This window comes from Falco biarmicus, chromosome 1 (genome assembly GCF_023638135.1).
Source record: "Falco biarmicus isolate bFalBia1 chromosome 1, bFalBia1.pri, whole genome shotgun sequence".
In the NCBI taxonomy this organism is placed as follows: Eukaryota; Metazoa; Chordata; class Aves; order Falconiformes; family Falconidae; genus Falco; species Falco biarmicus.
The window spans coordinates 83105358-83127660 of NC_079288.1; the positions used below are offsets into that span (position 1 = coordinate 83105358).

Sequence of the window (22303 nt, forward strand, 5' to 3'; positions counted from 1 at the left end):
TGGTTTGCCCTTTGAGGTGATGCAAGTTGTCTCCTACTACTGCCTGATAATCTTCTGGTAACTAGAGAAAGTGTTTCGAGGAGGAAAAGGGAATAATATTCTGAGGTTTTCATACTTGAGATATAGTTAGCAACTGATACATGTACCTTTAACAGGGTTTGGAATATCCATAGTGTAAAAAAAAAAAAAGGTATTTGATTTTAAAACTACAGTGGCGTCTGATTTCTGTCTCTTACACTTTTAGACCAGATTGTGAAGCCTTTAACTAAGTCCTTTTGTGCAGCAAGTGTCTTTTAATGAGACTGCTGCATAATGAGGGTAAAGAGACAGCACATTTATGTGTGCATCCAGATTACTGTGTCATTTCTGCAAACTGCATTGGGCTTGCAACTGGTGCTTCCCTGATTCTTCACAAAATGTGTCAGAACAGCAGCTCTACAGCTGCAAGTGCACCAGTTAGCTTAAGACCAATGTACATTACCAAGTACTTTTTGCCCACATTTATATAAAAGGTTTGGTTTAGCTTATGGGTGCTAATGGATGTTTAGAAATATGACTTCCATAGCAGCAGCTTGTTAATAGTGTTAGTTCTACATCTATTAATAGACTGAGTTTTAATGTTTGTAAAGATCTTAAATGGGAAGACTGTTGTGATATGTTCTTGTGGGGTTTCAAGTCTGATTTGCATTCTAAAACATAATCACACCTTTAAAGACAGATGGTAGGAAGTGAAACTAGTCCATAGCCTTTCTCGTCTTAAAAGGTATTGATCATTTTCGTAGTATTGTGATGGTCACTAACACAAAGCTCGTGTCCTCACCTCCCATTAGTACTCTTGATGATCAGCTGCTCTGTGAAATATTTTTGAATTAAGTTTCTTCCTGCAGTGACTTCAGCACTACCTGTTGCAAGTAGGCATGGCTGAACAACCAGTCTACACTCCTAAAAATCAGTGTTTCCGTAGTGAAATACTGTATGGTCATATAAGTCTGGTTAATTAAGGTGTGTAGAAGCCGCAGCAAAAGCTGTGTTACAATAATGAGTTGGTGCTTCTGATCGCTGCTAACTTAGACCTTTCTCTCTCTTGTGGCTTTCGTTCTTTCTTCGTAACATTTTACAGGACGGCTGCTGCTAAAATTTAAGGTTGAAGTTGTTTGTGACTACTCAAGAGCCACCTTGCCGAGTTTAACACAGTAAGTTTGGGTTAGATTTTCCTTGCAAGGTTTGTTTGCCTGCGGCAAGGTACTGTTTTCCTTTCTGTGCTTATCGCTGCAGAGGTTGATTTGTCTCTAGTAGGAAAAGAATTCATGCTCCTTGATCCATCCCAATCCTTGTGATTTCCTTGTGTGACTAGGAGACTACAGTGTAGGGAAAGGCACTTTGAGAACAAGAAGAAAAAAGAATGAGTGGCAGCAACAATCTGTAGTGAGTAAAGCTGTAATGTAGTGTTACATTACTGTTCTGAATTTAATTAAAACTAAAAAAAAAAAAGACATTTTTAGAAAACCACTATTCTTTTAGATATATATAATATATGAGAGAAGAGTGACTTAATATTCCTTTATGACTCCATGTTTGCGTTAGAGGAGCAGTCCTATAGGGAAATACGGAAAGTAGGAGTTGTTCACAGGCTGTACTGTAAGCTTTTACCAAGTCCTGCTGAGCTGGTGTGCAGGAACTGGTGTTTTCAGACCACACTGACCTGTAGTTTTTGCAGGACAGATGTATCTGTGTATTCAAATGTAAAAGCCCTGGTAGTGTTTATCTAGTTCCTATTGCGCATTAGAACTAAGAATTTTTCCACATCCCGGAGGGTTATTTTGAATGTAGCCAAACAGCACAGTTCCAGTGCTCAGTAGAAAGAAGCCTCGGTGCTGAGGCTGGCAGGTGCTGTGACCCGGACTGGGCTGAGCAAAGCTTACCTGAATTCAGCCTTTGAAATGGATATCCCCTTTTCTCCTGCATTTCATCTGCCTCGTGTTTTTCTTCGGGCTTAGTGACACTGCTCTTGGTTTCTTCTTTCTCACTACATGCCAAGTTACCGCTGTGGGTTTTCCTTTACTTTGGCTAAAGGAACAAAGGGATGGGGAAAGATGCAGTGTCTCAGTCCAAGTCTTAAGCATCATCAGTGAGACATTTGCCTGTGGGGGGAAGGAACTAAATACCCAAACACAGGTCTTTTGTTTGATAGTTTTTTCCCCCTCGCCCTGAACTGAGAGTAAATTCCAGTATTTTCTAAGGTTTCTAAACTATGCAGGAGGTTTCCAGGAGCGTGGAGCACAAACAGATGTGGTGGGCCTCCCATGGCAAAAATGCACGACTTTATTCAGCATGGCTCAGGATGGGAATGCAATGATGGATAGGTCACGCTGCCCCTACATGTCGAAGAAATTTAATTTCCGATGAATCAGAAGAGACCTTGTTATAGGAAGGTCATATTTCAGTGTCTATTTACTGTTCTTTCAGAGACTTCTGTAGTTTTTTCCTTGCCTTACTCTGGTTTTCTGTCTCGAGTGCTGCAGAAACAGCAGCAAGGGTATGGCGTCTGTGGGGTGGCTTCCAAGCAGTTGTGGAACGTGCCACAGCATTAGTCTGAGGAGTCTGGGTTGAGGGTTACGTGTCTTTGCTGTGACAGGTCATCTGTCAAATAGAGGCGTGGACAGACAAGGTGATTTAACTGACCAGTATAGCTGTTGGCTCTTCTGGAGTTGTTTTGGCTGTATTATTTACCTGGAGCTTATTTAACTCCTCAAAACTCTTTATTGCTCAGAAAATATTTCTGAGTAAGTGAAGCACTGAATGGGACTAGAAGCAGGTGTCTAACAAATGCAACAGATTCTGGATGCTCTGTGTTGTAGGGGTGTCTGATGCCTTGCTCAGCTCCATGGGGCTTTCAGTGACCACCTTGAAGCCTTTTTTCTTTATTGGTTGAGATTATGCTTACACTGTATGTCAGCTCTTACTTTTTCCACCAGTAAGTGTTAACTCCCAGGTTGTTTGCCTTTAGCCCACCAGCTTCTGAGAGTTTTAAGGTGTTCCACTATTAGCTGTGAGCAACTCTGCAGTTAGGTAACTGCCAACCTTTGAGCGAATGTATTCCTTCCACTTCTTTTTGAAAGTCATTCTGTATCTCAGACTCCCATGTGCCTCTTACAAACCCGTAACAGCTTCCAGCCTTTGGCCCTGCAGCCAGTGCAGTCATCTCACCACGTAGTCGAGAACCTCCTTCACACACTATTAACAAAATGTGATTCTGTGGTGTTGTCAAGATGCAGCCGCACCTTGGTGATGAGGCTGACTGTGTTGGGGCAGTCTGGCACTGCAGGTGTGGCAAGACCCTCACTTCTCCCCAGCTTTAACATCTCCCCAGCTTTAGCACCTGGGGTTTGAACGAGGTCACCCTTAATAGATTGAATGTGTCTCAGTGTTTCTTAATGGCTGCGAATTCACAGACATTTCAGTGTTAAGGCTTTTCTGTTAATTTTTTTTTATTGTGTGTGTAGGTATGTGTAGTTCAGTATTTGCCTGCTGTTGTTTAGATATACTTCTCTGGTCCGTCCCCCCCCCTTTTTTTTTACCCATAGTTTTACAAAAAGCTAAGTTTGGAGGAACTTTGTTTCTCTGTGAATTTCTCTCCTTCCCAGCTTGTTTGCAGAGGAGGAGACTAGCAAGGGCTTGCTTTCATTCTTTTTCCCCCCAGGTTTTTATCAGCCCCTTGGCAAGAATACCTCAGAACCTCCGGAGTGTTTATCTCTGCCACCTTCACAGCACTTCCCTGGGATGGAGGAGTGCTATGGGGCCCATCTTGCAAGCCCCTGGGAAGATACTTTTAGATCACTTTAGGCTGTGGCAAGCTGGAAGCTGAACTCTGGCATGCTAAAGCTCAGGCTCTTATATAAATCACTGCCTTTTGCCCTACTGAAGACTTCCTCAGACCCTCATTTATTACCCTCACAAAGGAGCGTAGCTTTTCTGAGACTAGGAACTGAAGAAAGAAAGAAATGTCATTGAGTCTGACTAGAAACATTGTTTTATTTTTCACTCTGTACCCAATTTGCAAATGTAGTAAGGAAATATTTACATCAAATACAGAGCTGAAAACCCAGAAGTCATTGTAGTCAATCCACATGTCCCAGGTCAGCATGCCGAATCCTGCTTAACCAAAGCAAGTGACAAAGACTTGTTTTTTACCACTCAGCTATTTCTTCCAGAAAGACAGAAAATCCCACCCTTCTTGCGCAGGCAAAACTCCTGCTGAAATTGGTGGAAGTGGAGCTAGCAGCAGAACCAAGGATAGCAAGAGAAAAAAGGTAAATGTTAGTCCCCAGGACTGTAAAAACCAAAAAGGTAAGGTTCATTAAATCCCAATTTATCTTCTCAGTGCAGCCTTGTATAACATTATATGAAACTGTAGGACTCCGAAGTGATACGTGTCACCACAAAAAGAGGGTGTATTACGTGAGGGCATTTTTGTGTAAGTCATTTTGTAGGAAATGCAAATTTTGTCTGTGTTTTAGACAGAATGTCACATACCCTTGGGCAAGGGTACAGCTAATATCCTTATTTCTCATCAGCTTATCACTGCCAGCTGTCAACAACATCAGGATTGACTGGTTTCTTTTGCCTGATCTGCAGAGCCCTGTCAGTGGGAATAGGAGGGCCTTGGGAATTAATTTGGAAACCTCAGGTTTTGGAAGGAGCTGTGCTTCAGGTGCAGTTCACAGAAAAAGTGCCTGCTTGCTGTCTGTGTGTCTCTGCTCCATTTTTTTCTTTTCGAATTTGTCAGGGCAGAGTGCATGAGAAGTAGTAGCATTCTAGGTAACATAGGTGATGGGCTTATGTGGTGACAGCTCCCAGGAGACGATCCAGAAGGTGCAGATGCTTATATATGGTGGCTTGGCATGCTAGGTTTCACATTGGGCTTCCCATTTGCAGGTCTAAAGAGAGAAAAGTTTTTTTTTTTTTATTTATGTGAAAGGAACAAGAAGGCAACTAACATATGGCTGCTGGTCAGCTCATTTAGCCTGGGTCTGCAGCCCAGGACCTCCAAGACCAGGCTGCAAAGTGTTCCTAAATCCTCTGTGCTAGTGAAGGATCTGCTAATATTTCAACTAGTGACAGCCAGTAGGACTTTCTTAAAATATGCTGGTGATCAATTGTTATATTACTTATTTAAAAAACAAACAAACAAAAAAATTCAACCCCCCAAAAAAGGCTTTTTTGAATTTACCTCTGGCTTCTGCACAGTCGTGTCCTCTCATCAAGCCTTTCTCCACATTCAGAAATGAATGAGGAAAGAAGAGCTCAGGGCTTTTTTTGGAGTTGGGGAAGCTGTTATCAATTCGTAAAGACTTTTTTTCTTGTTGGAAAGCAGTTTCCTGCAGGAGTTTAAAAGGAGGCTTTCTAGACAGCGTGCTCCTGAAGAAGTAGAAGTTACTGGTCTCCAGCAACTGATAGCTTTGTGCTGATTTAATGAATTGGAGACTTGGCACCCGTTTTCACTCAAGATTAATTTATGGTGGAAAATGAATCCTTCAGCTGCCAGCAAGAATCCCAGGCCAGATCCTCAGGCGCTCTTTAATTGAGTGAATTGCACTATTAACTTCCAAAGAGCTTCATTTCAATAGGCAGGAACTGCTCAGAGCAGCAGGGACTTCCTCTCTAAAGGAAAGCTTAAATATGCAACAATTGCTTAAACCAGAGCCCTGTCATGTTAGTGCAGCCGAAGGAAAGCTGTCCTTGACGAGATGATTTCTTGAGGCACTTGTAACCCAGCCACTCCATCGGCACAAAATTGAAGAGCTGTGCCGTGTGGTTTTTTGTTGTTTTATTTTTTTTTATTTCCCCCCTTAGGGACAAAACATCTTTGCACAGGGCTGGCAACAGGGATTGAGGTAAGTGAAGAACGCGAGTGTAGTCCTAAAGAAGGCTGCAAGAAGAGCTCTTTGTTATCATTTTGCCCTTGGAAAGCCAGGCGGGTATCGGAAGAGCACTGAACGTAATAAATACCCATCCTAAAAATGACAGGCTGCTCCCTTTTTCAGACAGGCAGAAGAAAGCGCGTGTCTGGGGGTGCAGCTGTATTCTGATACATACGTAGGGAGGCTGAACCCAAAGGGCAGAAGGCGTTGCCACTCAATGCCTCTGCCGTTAAACACTGTTACCGTTCAGCCAGTGATTCCTATTGCGTTCTGCCTTTAAAAAGGATATAAAATCCTAGGGGATCCTTTTTCTGTTAATGTAGGGGGAGGGAGGCTCTTTCTGAGTGATTGTAATTTTGGACAACTAAAAACTACTGCCATGAGACCCATTATAACAAGGAACATGAATGTATTTCATTTAAAAGATGCTTGATTTGCAAAAAGGCGGCTTCCTCCTCCAGAGGTGTGAACACACTGTTCCAAACTTTCTTGCAACCCAGCTTTTCCAAGGGGAGGTGTAGATTGGATATTAGGAAAAACGTCTTTGCCAAAAGGGCTATCAAGCACTGGAGAAGGTTTCCAACCTAAACTACTCTATGACTCCAAGTGCTGGCCTGGCCTGAGCAGTACTGGGGTTTTTGGTGCTGGAGCACTCTTGCCACTAGCCCTAGGGTGCACTGTCAGCACAGGGCTTGCAAAACTGCAGAAGCGGTTTTCTGCAGAGCAGGTGAGGTGAAGGAACCTGCTGCAGGGAGGGTCGATTTACTGAAGCAAAATGCATGTTAGCAGCAGGCAAAAGGATTTCTTCTTGCAAACTGGCAAAGTGCAGTTCTTGTTCTGCAAGTGTTTTCCTGGTGACTCAGGGTGATTGGTGGGTTGGGGAGGCAGAAGGGAAAGCATTAAAAAAAAGGGTTCCTGTCTGCTCTAGAAAGTAGTTAACTCTAAAGCTATACATATCTGCACTGCTGTTTCTCAGGAAAATTGTCCAAGGCTGCGTCAGCCTCTGCTCCTGTTACTTAGTGCCTGTTGGGGTAATAGAGTTATAAAGCCACGGTGATGTTGGTCCAAAATTATGCAGAGGGGGATTTGGGATGCCTTAACTTGCATCTAATCAGTGGGCACAACGTGAAGGCCCAGTGATGAAATCGAATGAACCGTTTAGGAAGGGGAAGGGATGAAATACAACCACCCCCAGGCTCAAGTTGGAGAAGCACACAAACGTGGTTAGTCATAGTGTTGGGTGATGCACAAAGTTTTTTTAGTCTGTGACAAACACCTCTCTTTTTAGTATCTACTGTGGTGTCAGTGCTCACTGATTTGAATTAACATTAAAAAAACAAACACAGGAGAAGAGAATCTCCTCACTCTTTTTTTGCCCTTAATTTATTACACAGTCCCCTCCCATCCACTGAGTACAGATGAAGAATTTTTAGGTCACTTTTGGCACCTGCCTGCTTTATTGCTTGAAGGTGAGATGCTGTCATGTTTAAAAGAGAACTGTCAACATTTGTCACTAACCTTTTACATCTGCATCTCCGTCTTCTGGTTTCTAAAATAAAATAGAAAATGTTTTAGTTCTAAGATACCAAGTCAGAGGTCAGTGAAGAAACACTGCAGTGAGGTAGGGCTGGCATTCCCTAGCAACTTGCTATCTTTAAGAGTAATAATAGGTAAATCAAGTTTATTTTTGAGGAAAGCCACGCAAGAGGGCGATGCTGCAGCTCACGTTTCCCCAGCAGTCTACTGAAGCGTTTTCATGAATTAAATGTTCCTGTGGGTAACAGCAGCAGGGTCAGCCTGGGACCACTGACTGTGTTATATTTTTTTTTGCTGTCTCAACTGACTTCAGTATGTTGCTGAAAATCCACTGGCAGCAATTAATTGCTACAACAGGCGAGTGGTGATGAAGCTGTGCAGCATGCAACCAAGTTGAACGATACTCTTCCCCATTTTATATCTATGTTGTTACTTTAGGATGTATTTGGCAAAATACAATGTCCACCTGTTAATTTTAGCACAAGATAAAAATCTGTCCTTAAGGGCTCAGGCTGTCTGCTGCAGCAGAGATTAATTGCAGCTAACGGCTTTTCAGTGGTCATTGACATCAACATTAAAAGACAGAAATAAGTCACTGAGCGGTGTTTGCAGGATAATGATGTTGCAGGTCACCAGAGAATCCCAGTGCATGTGAAGGTCTCTTGGCTTCTGGTGACTTCAGAAGGAATTTGGACCAAGGCTGGGCGTTCTGCGGCATCATCAGCTATTTCCCTCAAGTAGGCTGATTTCTGGCTGTGGCTCATCAATGTTTTGTCACATATTCCTTCCTATCGCTGTAGACCATGGTGATTTTTCAGGGCTGAGGACTGCTGAAAAATCATACTACTATTATTATTTTTTTTTTTTAACTGGATTAGCTGGTAAATTCACATCAGCTCCAGGATGTGGGGTAGGCAAGCCTTTAGTTAGGTTAATTCAACAGTAAAACTCTTTGGTGTTCTGGGCAAATGAGCTGAGCCGGGTTAATGAAATCAGTGTAACTTTTGGAGGTATCAGAAAGTTAAACTGATTCCAGTGAGCATTAAATTGATTTAAATGCATTTGTACTCACTGCTTGCTCAAGCTGACTTAAAGACATTTCAAACATGAAATTTCACCAAGGGACTTTTGCCTACCCAGAGATTAACTGCATTACTGCTTTAACCATAGCAGTCCCTGAACCTGTGTAATTAAGCTGCTAGTATGGTTACAGCCCGAGCTGGTAATGGGAGTCTCAGCGTTTGGATCTGCAAGCCCCATGCTGGAGCATGTTTGCCCTATTTTGTCACAGTCTTTTAGGTTCTGGTACTTTTGGCCTCTGATGCACCAAGTCAAGGCTGGTAGAGCCAAGTTTTCTCTATTTATAATCTCTTTTTCTTCCTTAAAGGTCTTTTCCAACCTAAGTGATTGTATGATTCTGAGTGGATAATTATTTCTCGGCCTAAGCCTGCTGCTGAGGAAACTACAGAGGCTGATATTAACAGTGGTCCTCTTGCACTGACCGTGTCCTGCTCATCTGATGCTTACGTAAAGGGGTTAGCTAGAAGATCCATTCCCCTGAAGGACAGGGCTGCGGTTTCAGGCTGGAGGAATATCTACAGGTTTTATGGGTGAGTCTTAATGTTCTTACGTTGACACAGAGCGATGGTGATTGCCAGGGCAATGAGGAGCAGGAGGCAAGTGCCTGCTAAGGGAACCCAGATGAAGATGTCACAGAGGAAATTCAGATCTTTCTCCTTGCTGGTCTCTGCAGGAACAGAAAAGAGGAAAGGTCCACCAGGTGCTCGCAGCTGATGTTACAGCCAGCTCTGCTGGAGCCAAGGGACCTGCCCGCTGGTGCTCAGTGAGAATGGTGGTGTAGCAGAGGGCTTCCTCTTACCCCACCAGCGATGCCTGGAAGCGCAGCATCCATCCCTGTTAGTGCTGCTGCTCTCGGCAGTTTCCTGGGGACTTGAGGGAGCACAAGTAGCCAAAAGTTTTCTCGTGTCCCCCGCCGAGGATAAAACCAGCCCCAGCCCCCCAGGCTCTGTCTGTCTTTCCTCCACCTCTCCCCAGTGCGGCCACATGTGAGGCGTGCTCGTCCTTTTTACATCATCCTTAGCCTTCCCTACGTGGGATGAAGCACTGGAATTTATTCCTTCTGAGAAAGGATTCTCGCTCCCCCTTCCCCATCTGAAAATGCCTGCAGGATCCCCCTCGGTATCAGTGGACCAGAGCCCAGCAATTTCCTTCTCCCTCCCTGCAGCTCGGCTACCTGGATCCCGGGTCTTCAGGCAGGGGTCCTTCTCGGTGATATTGTGCTGGGTGGTGGGTGCCACAGTGGTGATGGTGGTGACAACTATAAGTGAAAATAAGATGAATACAGCATATAGGGTAATACAATAAAATAGTGCTTTTCTGCCCTCCTATCCCTGCCAGGGCACAGCTGCTGCTGTGGCCAGCATAGGGCTCAGGTCGGAGGGGACTTCACAGAACCCGTTTTGGACGGTGACTCCCCCAAAGAGGGTCTCCCATGACCCAGTAAGGAGCTGCCACCATCCTCAGAAAGCCCAAGTTCCCTGAGGTTGGTAGGACTTTTGGGACCTATGTGAGGTGAGGAAGGAGGAGGTGGTGGTGTACTCCGCTTTAGTCTTATCCCTTCAAAGCTGTGAATGGGTTGGGGAAGTGGGGCTGGGGAGGTAATGCTGGGTCTGCCTGATCATCGTTGTCTTTGGGCAGGAGCAATACCATGAGAAGGGAGGGCAAGGCAGGAGCCTCTGGCAGGAGGACTGGTACATTGGTCACAAGATGCCTCGTGCAAGCAAGCAGGGAAAATGGGGTTTGTGGGAGAGGGCAGTGATTAAAAAAGGCAGGGGTAAGAGGTCCTGGGCATTTTGGCAGAGCTAAGCAAAGTTGGGTGGAGGTGTTGCTGACCTGGCAAGAGGACAGGCAGGGGAGGGCTGAAGTACAGCACTCTGTTGATGTTCATGAGGCAGAAATAGTTTCCCTCATCCTGTGGCGAGAAAGACTTCACTACCAAATGGTGGGACTTGCCGTATTTCTTTGCCTCGAAGCGTGTGGATATCGGTGTGTTCCCCTTGAAGTTGTTCTGACTCAGGGAAGAGGTGAAGACGATGAAGTGAAGGGTCCCACCCTTGTCCTGGTGGATCCAGAATATGCTACCGTCATCCCTGGTGGTCTGACACTCCAGCTCCAGCCGCTGTCCCACCTGGGGGTGTGTGGTTCTGCTGTTGCGAAATGTGGCTGTCATCTGGTACCTGTGGCCATGGATCCTGGGGCAGCCTGTGGGAGAGAAATCCTTGCAGAAACCGCTTGGGACGAGCCGCATCCCCTCCAGGCACACCTCATTCCCTGTCCACAAGGTGTGAGGTCAAATACAGAGGGAGGACTGTGCTGTTGGAGTCCTTGCTGGGACGGTGTGTGTGGGGTGCTTGGCAATCAGCCACCTGGGCTTTAAAGGTGGGCACTGCCCTTTCAGCTGCCTTCTCAGGGCTGATACCCCTTCTCAGATTACTTGAAGTGACTCCCTGAAAACACAGACTGCTAAACCCCCTGTTTTCCCCCTTCCTCCTCCCCTCCAGAACCACTTCTCTGACCAGGCTCCCTTCCCGGGGCATGTGATGCTGCAGCCACCCCTCTGGCTTCCCTATGCTGGCTGGGGCCATGCTGCCTTTATCCCCACAGTTACAGAGTAAACCTCAAAGCGAGCCTTTTTGGTTTGCTTTTCATTTTCCCTTGAACTATTTAGTCCCGTTTTCTTGGGTTTGGTGAAGGAGTCTCCGTGCCCCTCCCAGTGAAGGTGATGCACAATCCCGTATCCATACTCACAGAGCCCCAGAGTGAGCAGAAGGAGCAGCGCAGGAGACCCAGTCATCTCCTCCTAGGGGTGGCTGTCCTTGGGGATGGTGTAGCGGAGCAGAGCTGATCTTCCTCACTTGACTTGGGAGGCTGCGTTGCTCTTCGGAGAGGATGTGATGTCATCCGGGACCCTCTTGGGTAAAGAGGTGATTTTGACACACATGTCACAGCATCTGTGACAAAACGAGGAGGAAAAAAAAAAGATTTCTGAAAAAATTCAGTTCTAGCCCAGAATTTGGGCTCATTGATTGTTACCTGTTCTTAACGGTCTGTCAAGGATTTTTGCCTTGATGACTTTGCTGGGGATTGACTGGCGATGCTCGTGCCTGAGGTAGGATCAGCCACCGCAATCTGCCGTCTCCCAGCATGTGGGGGGATCACAGCGGCTCCAGCTCTGCAGAAGTCATGGACAAGCCCTGTGCTTTGGCTGCAGGCCCCAGGTTGTGCTGCTTGGCAGGGATTCTGCTGCCTTTGCTTGCGTGCGTTCAAAGGCTCTTGTGCAAATGGCAGAGCACGCTGTATTTTGTTAGCCAGCCAGCAGGACATGGGCGTTTCATAACACATATCCATACATGTTATTTATCTCCAAGCACAAACGTTGCTGACATGCAGCCGAATTCTTCAGGTGCTCAATTGTTCTTTGCTGTTCTTTGTAATTGCTCTGCAAAAGCCTCTTTGTGCAAGGCAGGTGGTCTGTGATCTGAAACCCACTGAGAAAGCCCCATGCCCCAGAGGTATGCATTCTTTTGGGGTTTTTTACATCTTGTGGTTTTCTTCTCTAACCACAGCGTCTTCCGCCCTGCCAAAAAAAGCCCTTGTATGCTTTAATGGAGAGGGCCCTCGCCGCTGCCTCCAGGTGACCACTGACACATGGGTATGGGCGATGTTTCCTGGACCTTTGCACATACAATAGCACCAGTTTCACCAGACTGTGAAGGGCTGGGATGGTGTGTTATTTATTTCTTTGTTTGGCAGTCCCTGGCTTTCCTGTTGATTGTTTTCCTGTGCTAGGTATTTCTCTCTTACTCCTTTGCAAAGAAAGCCCCCTTGTCCTGTGCATGTCAGAAACCAGGTGCTGCTGACTTTGATGCTGTTACTGTTGTGGCTGCTGCTTAGAGATGAGTGATGGAAAATGGCTCAGGATCTGGTTTATTTCACTGGGCATCAGAGCATGTTGGTGAGTGAGGAAAGCTGCTGTTAGGCCCACTGAGATGTGTGAAATTCGTACTTTCATGAGGCTGGAAGACTTGTGATATCTCCCTGAAATAGAGCAGATTTTGTCAAAATAAAGAGCAAATAGGTTTCGTCAGTTAAATAACGTTACAAGAGGCAGGGTCTCAGAATCCTGTCAAGGAAATGTGAACATCTGTCTTGAGCTACATGTCACCTCTTCACACTGCAGCTATGTCCAGATGAGACATCAAGTGATTGCTACTTCTGTAGGCTCCTGCTGGTTTCAGTGGGCAGTTTATTCTCCTTATCCTAAGTAGAATTCATCCTCCCTTTATGATGGGACAAGCTGCTCCTGGGAAGCGCCTGTCTTCACGGGCTCATGGAGGAACGTGGACAAGGAACTGGAACTATGTGCCTGCCTTGTAGATGACTGCAGTTGAGTCTCGTGTTTTCTGAGATGCTGAAGTGAGCTGGTTCCTGCCATCCCTTGGGGTTGTTGTGTGTGCCCCCACACTTCTATCGCTAGTACCACAACTATCACAAGTATCACAACTCAGCACCAGCAAGTGACATTTCAAAAGCATTTTCAAAAGCACAACCCTCCTGAGACCAAAGTAGGAAAATTCCCTATTCCCATTTTTCAGCGTGGTTGAAATGGAAGTGGACATGCTGGCAAATGAGGATGAATTAAATGTTTGCCAGGACTAAGCTCTCACTCTGCTGTAGAGCATGGATGCTTAGTTACAGCATGTAGTACATGTCCTTAGAGATGTGGTGGTGGATGCGCTGGGAGAACCTATACAATTAAAGGATCATCCAGGAAAGGGCTATTGTCTTTCATAGTAGGGACATCTTACTTCTCCCTTGCCTCTGTTTAATGGTAAATTTTATTAGGACTCAGTCCTGGGTACCAAACTGGAACCCAGAGATTCCTCTGCTGGGTGTAGAGGTGTCCTGGATCTTGGTCCTCATGGCTCATGGATTAGTCTGGGTTTTATGCAAGGCTAACATTTGCTTTGTCATGTTCAGACCCTGCGTCACCATTCAGAGGTTTCTTTTTTTCTCTTCATACTTTTATTTGCTGAAGCGCTTTGTGACTCACCACTACACGAGAGATTCCATTAACACGTCTTTTCTGACGCTTGCCTGTTGTGCTGGGGTTGGACATTTGGGGAGCCACAGGTCGTGGCTTCAGGGGAAGCTGTTCCTTTCTGCTGCCTGCAGTAAACTGCTAATGAATATATACTTTCCAGGTGAGACAAAAGCTTGTTGTCAGCAGAGATGTAGCTGCCAAGCGGGCTGTCCCGCATCTCTTCAGTATGGGCACACTCTGCTGGTCAGAGGGGAAACCAGGGGAGTAGCTCCGGTGGAGATGTCAGGGTGCGATCAGGTGAAATTCTTGTGCCCCCATCTCGTGTCTGCTAAATAAGAAATCAGCTGGGGCAGGGATCTTCCCCCCGCCCCGGCTTCTGTGTTTAGGTACCGCTTAGCACAGAGCTGTTTCTATTTTGCATAGTATCAAATGAGAAAAACTAAGCCAGTTGCAATGGCAATTATTTGATTATGAAAAACTGCAGGCACAAGTGAGACCTCCAGGAAAAGCTCTCATTTAAAGTCAACACTTGTATAAATAATTTAGATCAGTATATGTAAGTTTTACCCTGATGACCTACTCCAGAACTGGGAGGAGTAGGTGTTAATCAGATTAATTAAGGAATCTCTTTGATTTTTAGTATACTCTGGTTTGGCAATTTGTCCTCCGGATGATATTTTGCAATAGACTTGTTGTTAGACTGAGAACCGAAGTCAAATCAGTGAAACACTAGCATTAATGACATGGTTTGTTAGTAATTTCTGTAGTAGTACCACAGTTATGGTATGAGTAAGGAAGAAGAAAACCCTCAGACAAGCAGTTAGTTCTGCAGAGCATCATGTAAAAGATGTCAGGAGACCAGACAGGAGGTTGGTTAGATGGTAGAAGGTAATTTCTTTTTTTCCCCAAACCTACCAATAAGTTTCATTTTACTTGTAGCTAAGGTTGCAGGGCTCTGCTGGTGAACTCCTGCCTAAGGTGCTTGTGACTGAGTTTTATCTTTATATACTAAGACCAGCCTAGATCTGTATTTAATCAGTGTCAAATAATTAAGCAGGAGACAGGTGCAAGGAGAGAAGAGACAAAATCATCATGCAGGGAAGAGACAAAGAAGGGTCTACCTGTTTTGGCTGGGGCTTGGCAGGACGTGAGTTTAGGATTACTTTTCTCTGTGCTTGCTTACATCCATTTACCAGGGAAGATGTGGGAAACGAGCGGGAGCCTGGGGCATCAGAGCAGGAGGAGATGCTGTGTTTCAGGTATGATTGATTTCTTAGTCACTTTGTGGAAGGACCTCAGTGACTTTTTCATGTTGGTAAGAAACTCTTTGGCTTCTTGGTATGGTAATATCAGACATCGCATGGATGTCTCACAGTATGCGTGACTGGCAGTGGGAGCGCATCTCAGGACATGGGAGTTACGCTGTGATGGTTGGCAGACACAAGAGGAGCATCAAAATGACTGTTCTCTCAGTCTGTTGTTCTGTTGCCCATGGTATCTCCTTCTAGGACTTGATGTGTAGCATCATGCTGCTGATGAGCAGATGCCGCTTCATCCCTGCAAGTGATCAGTGATGGTAACTCGGGGGGGGTGACACTGGGTTGTGTTTGCTTCAGCATTGCTGATTCGTTCTGTTGTTAACCTTTGAAGGATCTCTTTTTGTAAGGAGGAATGGAAAGTTTTCAAGGAGATTTAAAAAATTTGTTACAAATTATGAACTTTTGTTTCAAATAGAGGAAAAAAATGTTGTGACTGTAGTGTACAAAGCTTCCGGTGTGAAATGAAGTTGTGGTTTATGAGCAGCATGCTGCCTCCCTTTGCCTTGCAAAGTTGCAGACCTGAAGGAGTTTGTAGAATGTCAAGCACAACTGTCATGCACCAGATACCCTCACACACTATTTTTCCACTGCAGCAATGTTTCCAATTCAGTGGTCAATACTTCCCTCTCTTCTGAGTAGTCTCAGTTGTGAACATCACGTACCTTAAAATAACAGTATGCAAACCACAAACACTCCGGTGCTCTCACCCCTCGGTGGTGTAGACCTCTAACCAGGTCACTGGGTTGGAAATCGCTGTATTCTCCATGCTTGTTGGTACTGAGAGTCTGATAAACAGAGACCTGAATGTGTTACAAGTTTTCCTTGTACAGTTGTTCCATGCCTTGTCTCTTGGTGCTGCGTAGCTTGTTTGTGCAGACATTTGGTGGATCGGCATTCCGTGGTGGCATCTTTTGTGAACAGGTGACAGCTTACACTCTAAGTGCCCCAGCTGGAGTTAGCAGTGGACAGGTTGGTTTTCTGCAGGTCCAGTCTCCTAAATACCACAGAGATTCAGCCCAGACCTGCAGAAAGGCTTCCTCTTTTCTGACGCTGAACAGAGACTTTCATTCAGAAAAGGGAAATTATCTGTATAGCTTTACTGCGTCATTTTTTTGTCTGAATAGCAGTTTGGGAAGTCTTTTAATTATTGAACTGGGCTCATTACCTCATTTCCCATGCCCATGATCAAATTTCTGTTGCATTTGAGGCACTACTTGGTATTTGTCCTCCTAGTTCAGCTTCCTTCCAGGGTCTCATAGTCTCGGTGTTATCCCCACAGCCCAGGGAGCTGACTTTCTCCTGCCTCCATCTATCCAGTCTTGTCATGTGTGGTGCCCTTCCTCGCTGCATGCTGACCTTCTCCCCTGAAGACCTTGGGCAGGAAAGTCTGGTCAACATACTGCAGGGATTTCTGGACCCATCTGTGTGGTACAGGAGGACTTTTCAAGACTGTACATTTTTATTGTTAACATATTTGAGAGGGAACTTCTGACATTGGTTACAGCTGGTGGGATGGAGGAAGTGTTCCTATTTTGGTTTATCAACCCCTCCTGCTGACAGTGCTGGCAGTATGGAAACCTGTGGCTTGCTTGAGATTACTTGCTTGGTCTATTTTGTGATCCCTTTAATAGCGTTGCCTGGGTTGTACTTATTTTTTCCTGATTTATTGTTTACTTGAAAAAAAACACGATGCTCACTGTAGAATCAGACTGGTAAGATGCAACCCTAAGCCATGATACCTTGTTTAAAAGAGGCAAAGGGCAGAAGTGGCTGCATCAAAAAGCAGCAGCTGATTTAATGCTCTCCCATCATCAACAAAGCACGGTAAATCCAGTTTAACAACATGATCCCCACCATTACTGTGAAGAGACGTGTGTGATTACTCTTTCCATAGCTGTTCTAGAAGTACCACTCCCACCCCATCTGTGAGTGTTGCTCTCAGTAGCCATATAGCAATTCATGTTTAAAACATATCCTGCAAACTTTTGTTTTAATGCACATTAATGTATTTGCATTTATGTATTGTAAATATAGAACTGCAGAAGGGTCTTTCAGAGAATGGGCAGTACAGGGGCAGGTGAAATTTGGAGCTGGTGCAGTGATGCACGCAAGGAAACCTTGTCCTGGCTTGTTGTAAAATAAGGAATAAAGTTAAGAATATAAAAATGGCTGATTTGATTCAGAGCAAAGGCCCACCCAGATGACTGTTTACAGTCCAGGTTACCCTGGATGCGTCTTGGAAGAGGGATGATGGCCAGGAAAGGTGTTTGACCCCAGCCAACTAGCTCAGTTTGTGTCCCAGTTTTGGGGAGGTGAGAAGAGACCCAGGTTTGGGGACCAGGGGAATTTGCATGGTGACAACTGCCTTCCCCCAGCATCTCCTTGGGGCTGGCAGCTTGGCCTCTGTGCAGTGGGATATGACCCACATTTCTAAGTCATATAAAAATTGTCCTGGCTATGGTAGTGGCGGGTGAGTCAGACTAAAAACGACCTGAGGAAAGTCATGTATTTTAGTAATGGCTGTTCTACCGCCTGGTTCGTTTCCTCCTGCATAGAGATGTCTTGAGAGATCTAGTTTAATAACAGCAGTGTCATTTGCAGCTGTTGCTTAGGGCAGGCATATACAATCCCAGCCCCCAGGAATATTTTGTCTCAATTTTTTTGGAGAGAGCGATAGGAAATATCCCAACTGGAATTTTGCATTTGGTGCTGATGTTAAGGCATTATGTTTTGAAGCCCTGTAGCTGGGTGTTGGCACAGCCCAGCACCTCTCCCATCAGCTGGTGAGTTTACCTTGTGTTTATGTTGGACAATGATTGCACCTTGAGTTTTGCTGAAGAGCAGCAGTGGTTCTGCCTGTGATCCTGCCTGCAAGCTGGCTGCAGGGCCCCCAGCAGCCCAGCATCTCCTCCCGTGGTAGTGCCTGAAGAGACGTCAAACATGGTGGGACCTAACTGTGCTTTGTGCCACAGGTCATGCTGTACCGTGCAAGAGCAGCGCGCACCCTGCTCCCCCAAGGATGCCCTGCCTGTCCCCGGAGGCAGCTGCCCAACATGGAGGTTTTGTGCTGCATTTCATGCTGCCTGCGCAGCCTGCAGCCCCAGCCACCTGCGCTGGGAGTGACAGGATACATGGTGGGTGAGTTCACACGTGTAGCTCTGGGGACAGAGACGCCTCCTAAGCCACAGCTCTCCTCCTCCCTGCCCAGCCGTGTGGGGAGGGAGGTTGGCTGCACCCCGTATCTTGGTGCTCAGCCTCCCTGCTGAAGGTTTTAACCACAAGCAGAGAAAAAGAGCAGAAAAATCAATGTGGATTTCACCTTGGGCAGGGTAAGGTTTGCTCTGTTGTGCCTGCAGGGTGGCGGAAGGCATGGGGTAGGACAGGACGTGGGGCTGATTGCAGAAGACAGGGTACTGGTGGTTGGCATCAGCTTGTGGGCTCATCGCTTTGCTTTGGAGGCATCCATCGCTTCCCATGCTTTCCTTGGGGAAAGCAGGCGTATTTAGGTGTTCCCTGGCAAAGCTCAAGCCTTTGAAATACTCCACGTTGCAAAACTTTGCCTGCAGATGCCCAAGATTTCTGCAGGACTGGATTTTGTGCTGTGTGATGCAGAGGTTCAGTGCAGTTTGGGAGAGATGAAATTTAGACTGACTCAAAAAAAGACAAGGAAACAAGCTCATGGGTGCTGCCTGCATCAGCCTGGCTGCCTGAGGGCTCCCAACCCCTTCAAGGAGCTTTTCAGGGAGGGTGGAGAGGGCTTTACCATCTGAGCAGGTTTCCTTTTCATATTGGCTACCAGCTGCTTTCCATGCGTGACTCGTCTCAGGGTTTTTTTTTTTGGTTTTATGTTAAATGAACTAAATAAGTTGGTTGTGTGAGATTCCCATTGTAACAGCACATAGATATGTTCTACCGGCAGAGAAAAAATTCTGCACTGATGCCATCATTGGGATTTTTTGGAGTGTTTCACATGTGGTTTTAATTTATTTGCTAGATCAGAAAGTGCAAATAGTCATAATGGTGTTCCCCTGCTTACGAGTGTGGTGCAGTTCCCCTTCATACATGTGTATATCTTAAAGGCTAAGTGAGAAGTTGAACTTTAGCAGAAGAAATTAATGGCATGGGGGGGGAATATTAAACCTCCCACGTGTTGCAAGTGTTACAGCAAGGGGAGAATTTTGTTTCATGTGAAAGAACCACTGGTGTATGAGCTCAGAGTAAGCTTTCCCATAGCAAGGTGATAGAGAAGCAAAATGCAAACCTTATACAAATTGATTTTTAATTTGGTCTGATACATGTTTCAGTTAAATGAATGCTGGAATAACAAATATTTGTATATAATTCCACGGCAGCTGCAGATCTCACTCTGAGTGCATGCAATATAGATAAATTGATATACACAAATATGTTATTTCAGCAAATATTTTATTTAACAACCAGAAATACTATGAAATACAAATTATAATAATATTAAAGAAATTCTTTCTGGTTTATTGAACCAGAAACTTAATACATTACTATTTTTAGTTCATTGAATGTCGAAGTCCAGGGAAATATGGGCAAGAAGGATTTAGGCTGCCTGAAGACAGTTTTTTGTTCCCCGGTGTATTTCTTCTATGGGTTTCTGTCAATCTATGTAACTGTCAATATATATAATAACACATATATAGCTATATATAATATACAACACACAATATAGAAAATTAATATCTGCAATATGTTTATATATAATATATTTAAATATAACTATATTGAATGAATTATATATAATGCAGTTAACTGTAATACATAAGTTATAGTATAACTGTATATAATAATATATAGCTAGAAAATTGTCAATATAAATAATTACAATATTTCTATATTTAAGGCTCCTGTACATTATTTGATATATGGAATAGCAGAATAGCTGGGGTGTGCTGGGTGGAGGAGGGCTTTTGTGCATTGGATGCTTCTGAAAGACAGGGAGGAGAATTTTCCATGCGCCTGCTTGGATGTGTGTGTGTAGGGCTACGCCTGTGCAGTAATGGGGTTCAGGAGAAGCAAGTTAAAATCAGGATATTTTTTTTTTTTAATAGCTTTTGGGATCTATCTGGTTTTATATAGTGGCAGAAAGATATTTTGAAATTTCCATTGAACAGGTCTGATCTGCATACTTAGAAGTCCTGCTGTGAATCCATTTTTCCTGCCAGGAGGATATATTTAATCAGCAGCTACCATTCACGGAGCTGTTCTGGCCAAGGATAAATAGGAAAGAATTTAAACGGCACCCATGGATATATGTATCTCCTTTCCCTTTGCATGGATTTCAAGTTTAATAATTTAATAGATGTTATTCATCCTTTCTTTGTTAGCATGCCCAACTCAGCTGTGTTTATGACTCTGCAAAATAGGGGTTTTTTTATATATTTGGAGCTTTAAAACCAGATACAACTTCTGCTTTCATGTCACTAGCTTGTTTTCAATTTAATGTTTTCAACTGCACCTGATCTAATTTACTTGTTTGTTATATAAAACCACAAACTATCCACCTAAAAATGACTGGGTGGCTTAAAAGAGTAAAGAAAAATTGAGCACTGCCAATATTAGATCAGTAACAGATATTCTGGAAAGACTGACAATTTTCTTTTTATCCATTTACCTAAGTTTTACATAAACATGAAGACTATTCACTGCAGTGCCTGAAATACCTGTATTCCTGCTCTGCTCTCTGTCCTTTGAAAATTTTAATGCTTTCAAGAGATGCACGCAATTTATTGTAAGAATAACTATAGTATTTTTTATAACATGTTCATACAGAATATAAATATAGATGTAAGATAATAATAATATAGTAACAACAACAACAGGATTATTGTGACATGTAAATTTTGACCTCTTTTACAATTCCTTGCCCGATGGTTTGCAGGGGTGGGCACCACATAGGTGATGCTTTGTACTTAAACCCATAGACCTGTAAAACCCACCTTGTCCTAAAGCCTTTTGTCTTTGTCCAGTTTTTTGCAGCGTCTCCTTTTGTCATTTAAATGATATCGTTTATTTACTGCTGATGTCAGCGTTTGGGATTATATATAAAATCCCATTATTTTCCCTTCTAGGTATGGATGCTCCTTGCTGCGGGGAGGAAGCTGACATGGCAGCTGGGAGAAGGCTGGTCCATCCTCAGAAGGAAATGAGGAATAAATTAGGGACTCATTTGCCAGGACACTGTGGCTGGGGTGACATTGTGACATGCACTGGTGTTGCCCGTATCTCTCCCTCTGTGGATGCAGGCACCATGCCATTAGCAGAGATGCACAGAAATATTTTCCCATTAGTTTTCATGATGGAAGCATCCCTTCTGTCCTACATGCCAAAACACTATGTCACTGAGTCTTGGCCGGTATCGTCATTGTGCTTCAGCACAGTGATGAGGTAGGGAAGAAAACCAAAGAAGTTGCAGTATCAGGGGATGGGCTAATTTTCTCAGACATAAAAGCATTTTTTTTATTAGTGTTTCTATTTCTGTTTATATATGCTCTGGGAAAAAAAAATAAATCCATGAAATGGAGGTGATTTTTTTCCACTGGCTCTCGGAGTTGTGAAACCTGCTGCTAAGATCTCTCTGAAGTTTACTCTCTTAAAACACCTTGTTGATGATGAAAAACTGTAGTAATGCCTATAATAATTTCTATTGGTAAACTGCCCAAGCCTGTGTTTCAACAGGGCAGCAGCATCCTTAACTGCTGCTGTTCTCTTCTGGTTTTACTGCACACAGATGATGTGGTTTAGGGGTTTTTTTCAAATTACAAAGGAAAAATGAAACCAAATCGGGGAATTTGGATATTGAGAAATCCTTTGCTGCCTGTTACAGTTATTCACGGGCAGGCGGAGGGATAAAAGCCCATACTTTGAATGGGTGTTATTGGACTTTGGATAATGCGGTGGCTGAAGTTGATCAATGCAAGACAGTGGTGTCGGGGCCGGGGTAGGGGGCGGGGGGGGTTCAGTGAGGGTTGGACACTGTGGGGATGGCCTGAGCATGGGGATGGAGGGAGGAGGAGCAGACTGGGCAGGGTTATCCCCTAGGCTGCTCCCCTTCCCAGGGGAGAGGAGGATGGGGCTGTTGCAGCCTGCCTCTTTCTGCCAAAACCCGTCCCTGGCTGCTTGCCCACGGGAGGCCATCTCCTGTGCTGGCCGAGAGGTGAAGCAGATATGGATGTTAAGGTCAGGATGCCTCAACCAGGGAAAATGGAACTGGGATTTCAAAAGCAGCTGCGGGCAGAGGGAAAAAGCTCTGTTTTTGAAAGAATAAACCTTTGCCCATGGGCAGTTTCAAAAGGGTTGTGTTAGAGCTGACCTGTAAAAAATACATGTTATAAAAATCACCTGCTCCTGAGGTGAAGCTCTGCATCTCGAGTGCT

At 44.6% G+C, this 22303-nt stretch overlaps 1 protein-coding gene and 1 long non-coding RNA gene across 6 annotated transcripts; one reads left to right on the forward strand and one right to left on the reverse strand.

Annotated features, from left to right (window-relative positions):
- Positions 1–4012: 4012 nt before the first annotated feature.
- On the reverse strand, positions 4013–12021 carry CD8A (CD8 subunit alpha). Of its 3 annotated transcripts, XM_056347498.1 has the most exons (7): positions 11571–12012; positions 11286–11488; positions 10371–10739; positions 9712–9795; positions 9088–9204; positions 7440–7470; positions 4013–4937 (listed from the first exon to the last, which is right to left on the reverse strand). In XM_056347498.1, the coding sequence occupies exons 2-7, from the start codon at positions 11329–11331 to the stop codon at positions 4883–4885; spliced, it is 702 nt and encodes a 233-aa protein (XP_056203473.1). In that variant the 5' UTR covers positions 11332–11488; positions 11571–12012; the 3' UTR covers positions 4013–4882. The 3 variants fall into 3 exon arrangements, with proteins under 3 accessions (XP_056203473.1, XP_056203465.1, XP_056203457.1); XM_056347490.1 differs by lacking the exon at positions 4013–4937 and having other exon boundaries at positions 4945–7470; positions 11286–11448; positions 11571–12021; XM_056347482.1 differs by lacking the exon at positions 4013–4937 and having other exon boundaries at positions 4945–7470; positions 11571–12021.
- Positions 12022–13760: 1739 nt separating this feature from the next.
- LOC130153080 (uncharacterized) lies at positions 13761–21450 on the forward strand. 3 transcript variants are annotated; one of them, XR_008823209.1, is made up of 3 exons: positions 13761–14728; positions 17873–18038; positions 20999–21450. It is a non-coding gene; the product is annotated as an uncharacterized LOC130153080 (long non-coding RNA). The 3 variants fall into 3 exon arrangements; XR_008823211.1 differs by having other exon boundaries at positions 17873–18034; XR_008823207.1 differs by lacking the exons at positions 13761–14728; positions 17873–18038 and adding an exon at positions 18045–18229.
- Positions 21451–22303: the final 853 nt, after the last annotated feature.

Excerpts from the sequence above, each read along its gene's own strand:
- CD8A (XM_056347490.1), bottom strand. The coding sequence starts at position 11,331 with ATGACTGGGTCTCCTGCGCTGCTCCTTCTGCTCACTCTGGGGCTCT. Across the intron at positions 9,205-9,711 it reads CCTGAAGACCCGGGATCCAG|AGACCAGCAAGGAGAAAGAT; the intron begins GTAGCCGAGCTG and ends CTGTTCCTGCAG. Across the intron at positions 7,471-9,087 it reads CACCATCGCTCTGTGTCAAC|AAACCAGAAGACGGAGATGC; the intron begins GTAAGAACATTA and ends ATTTTATTTTAG.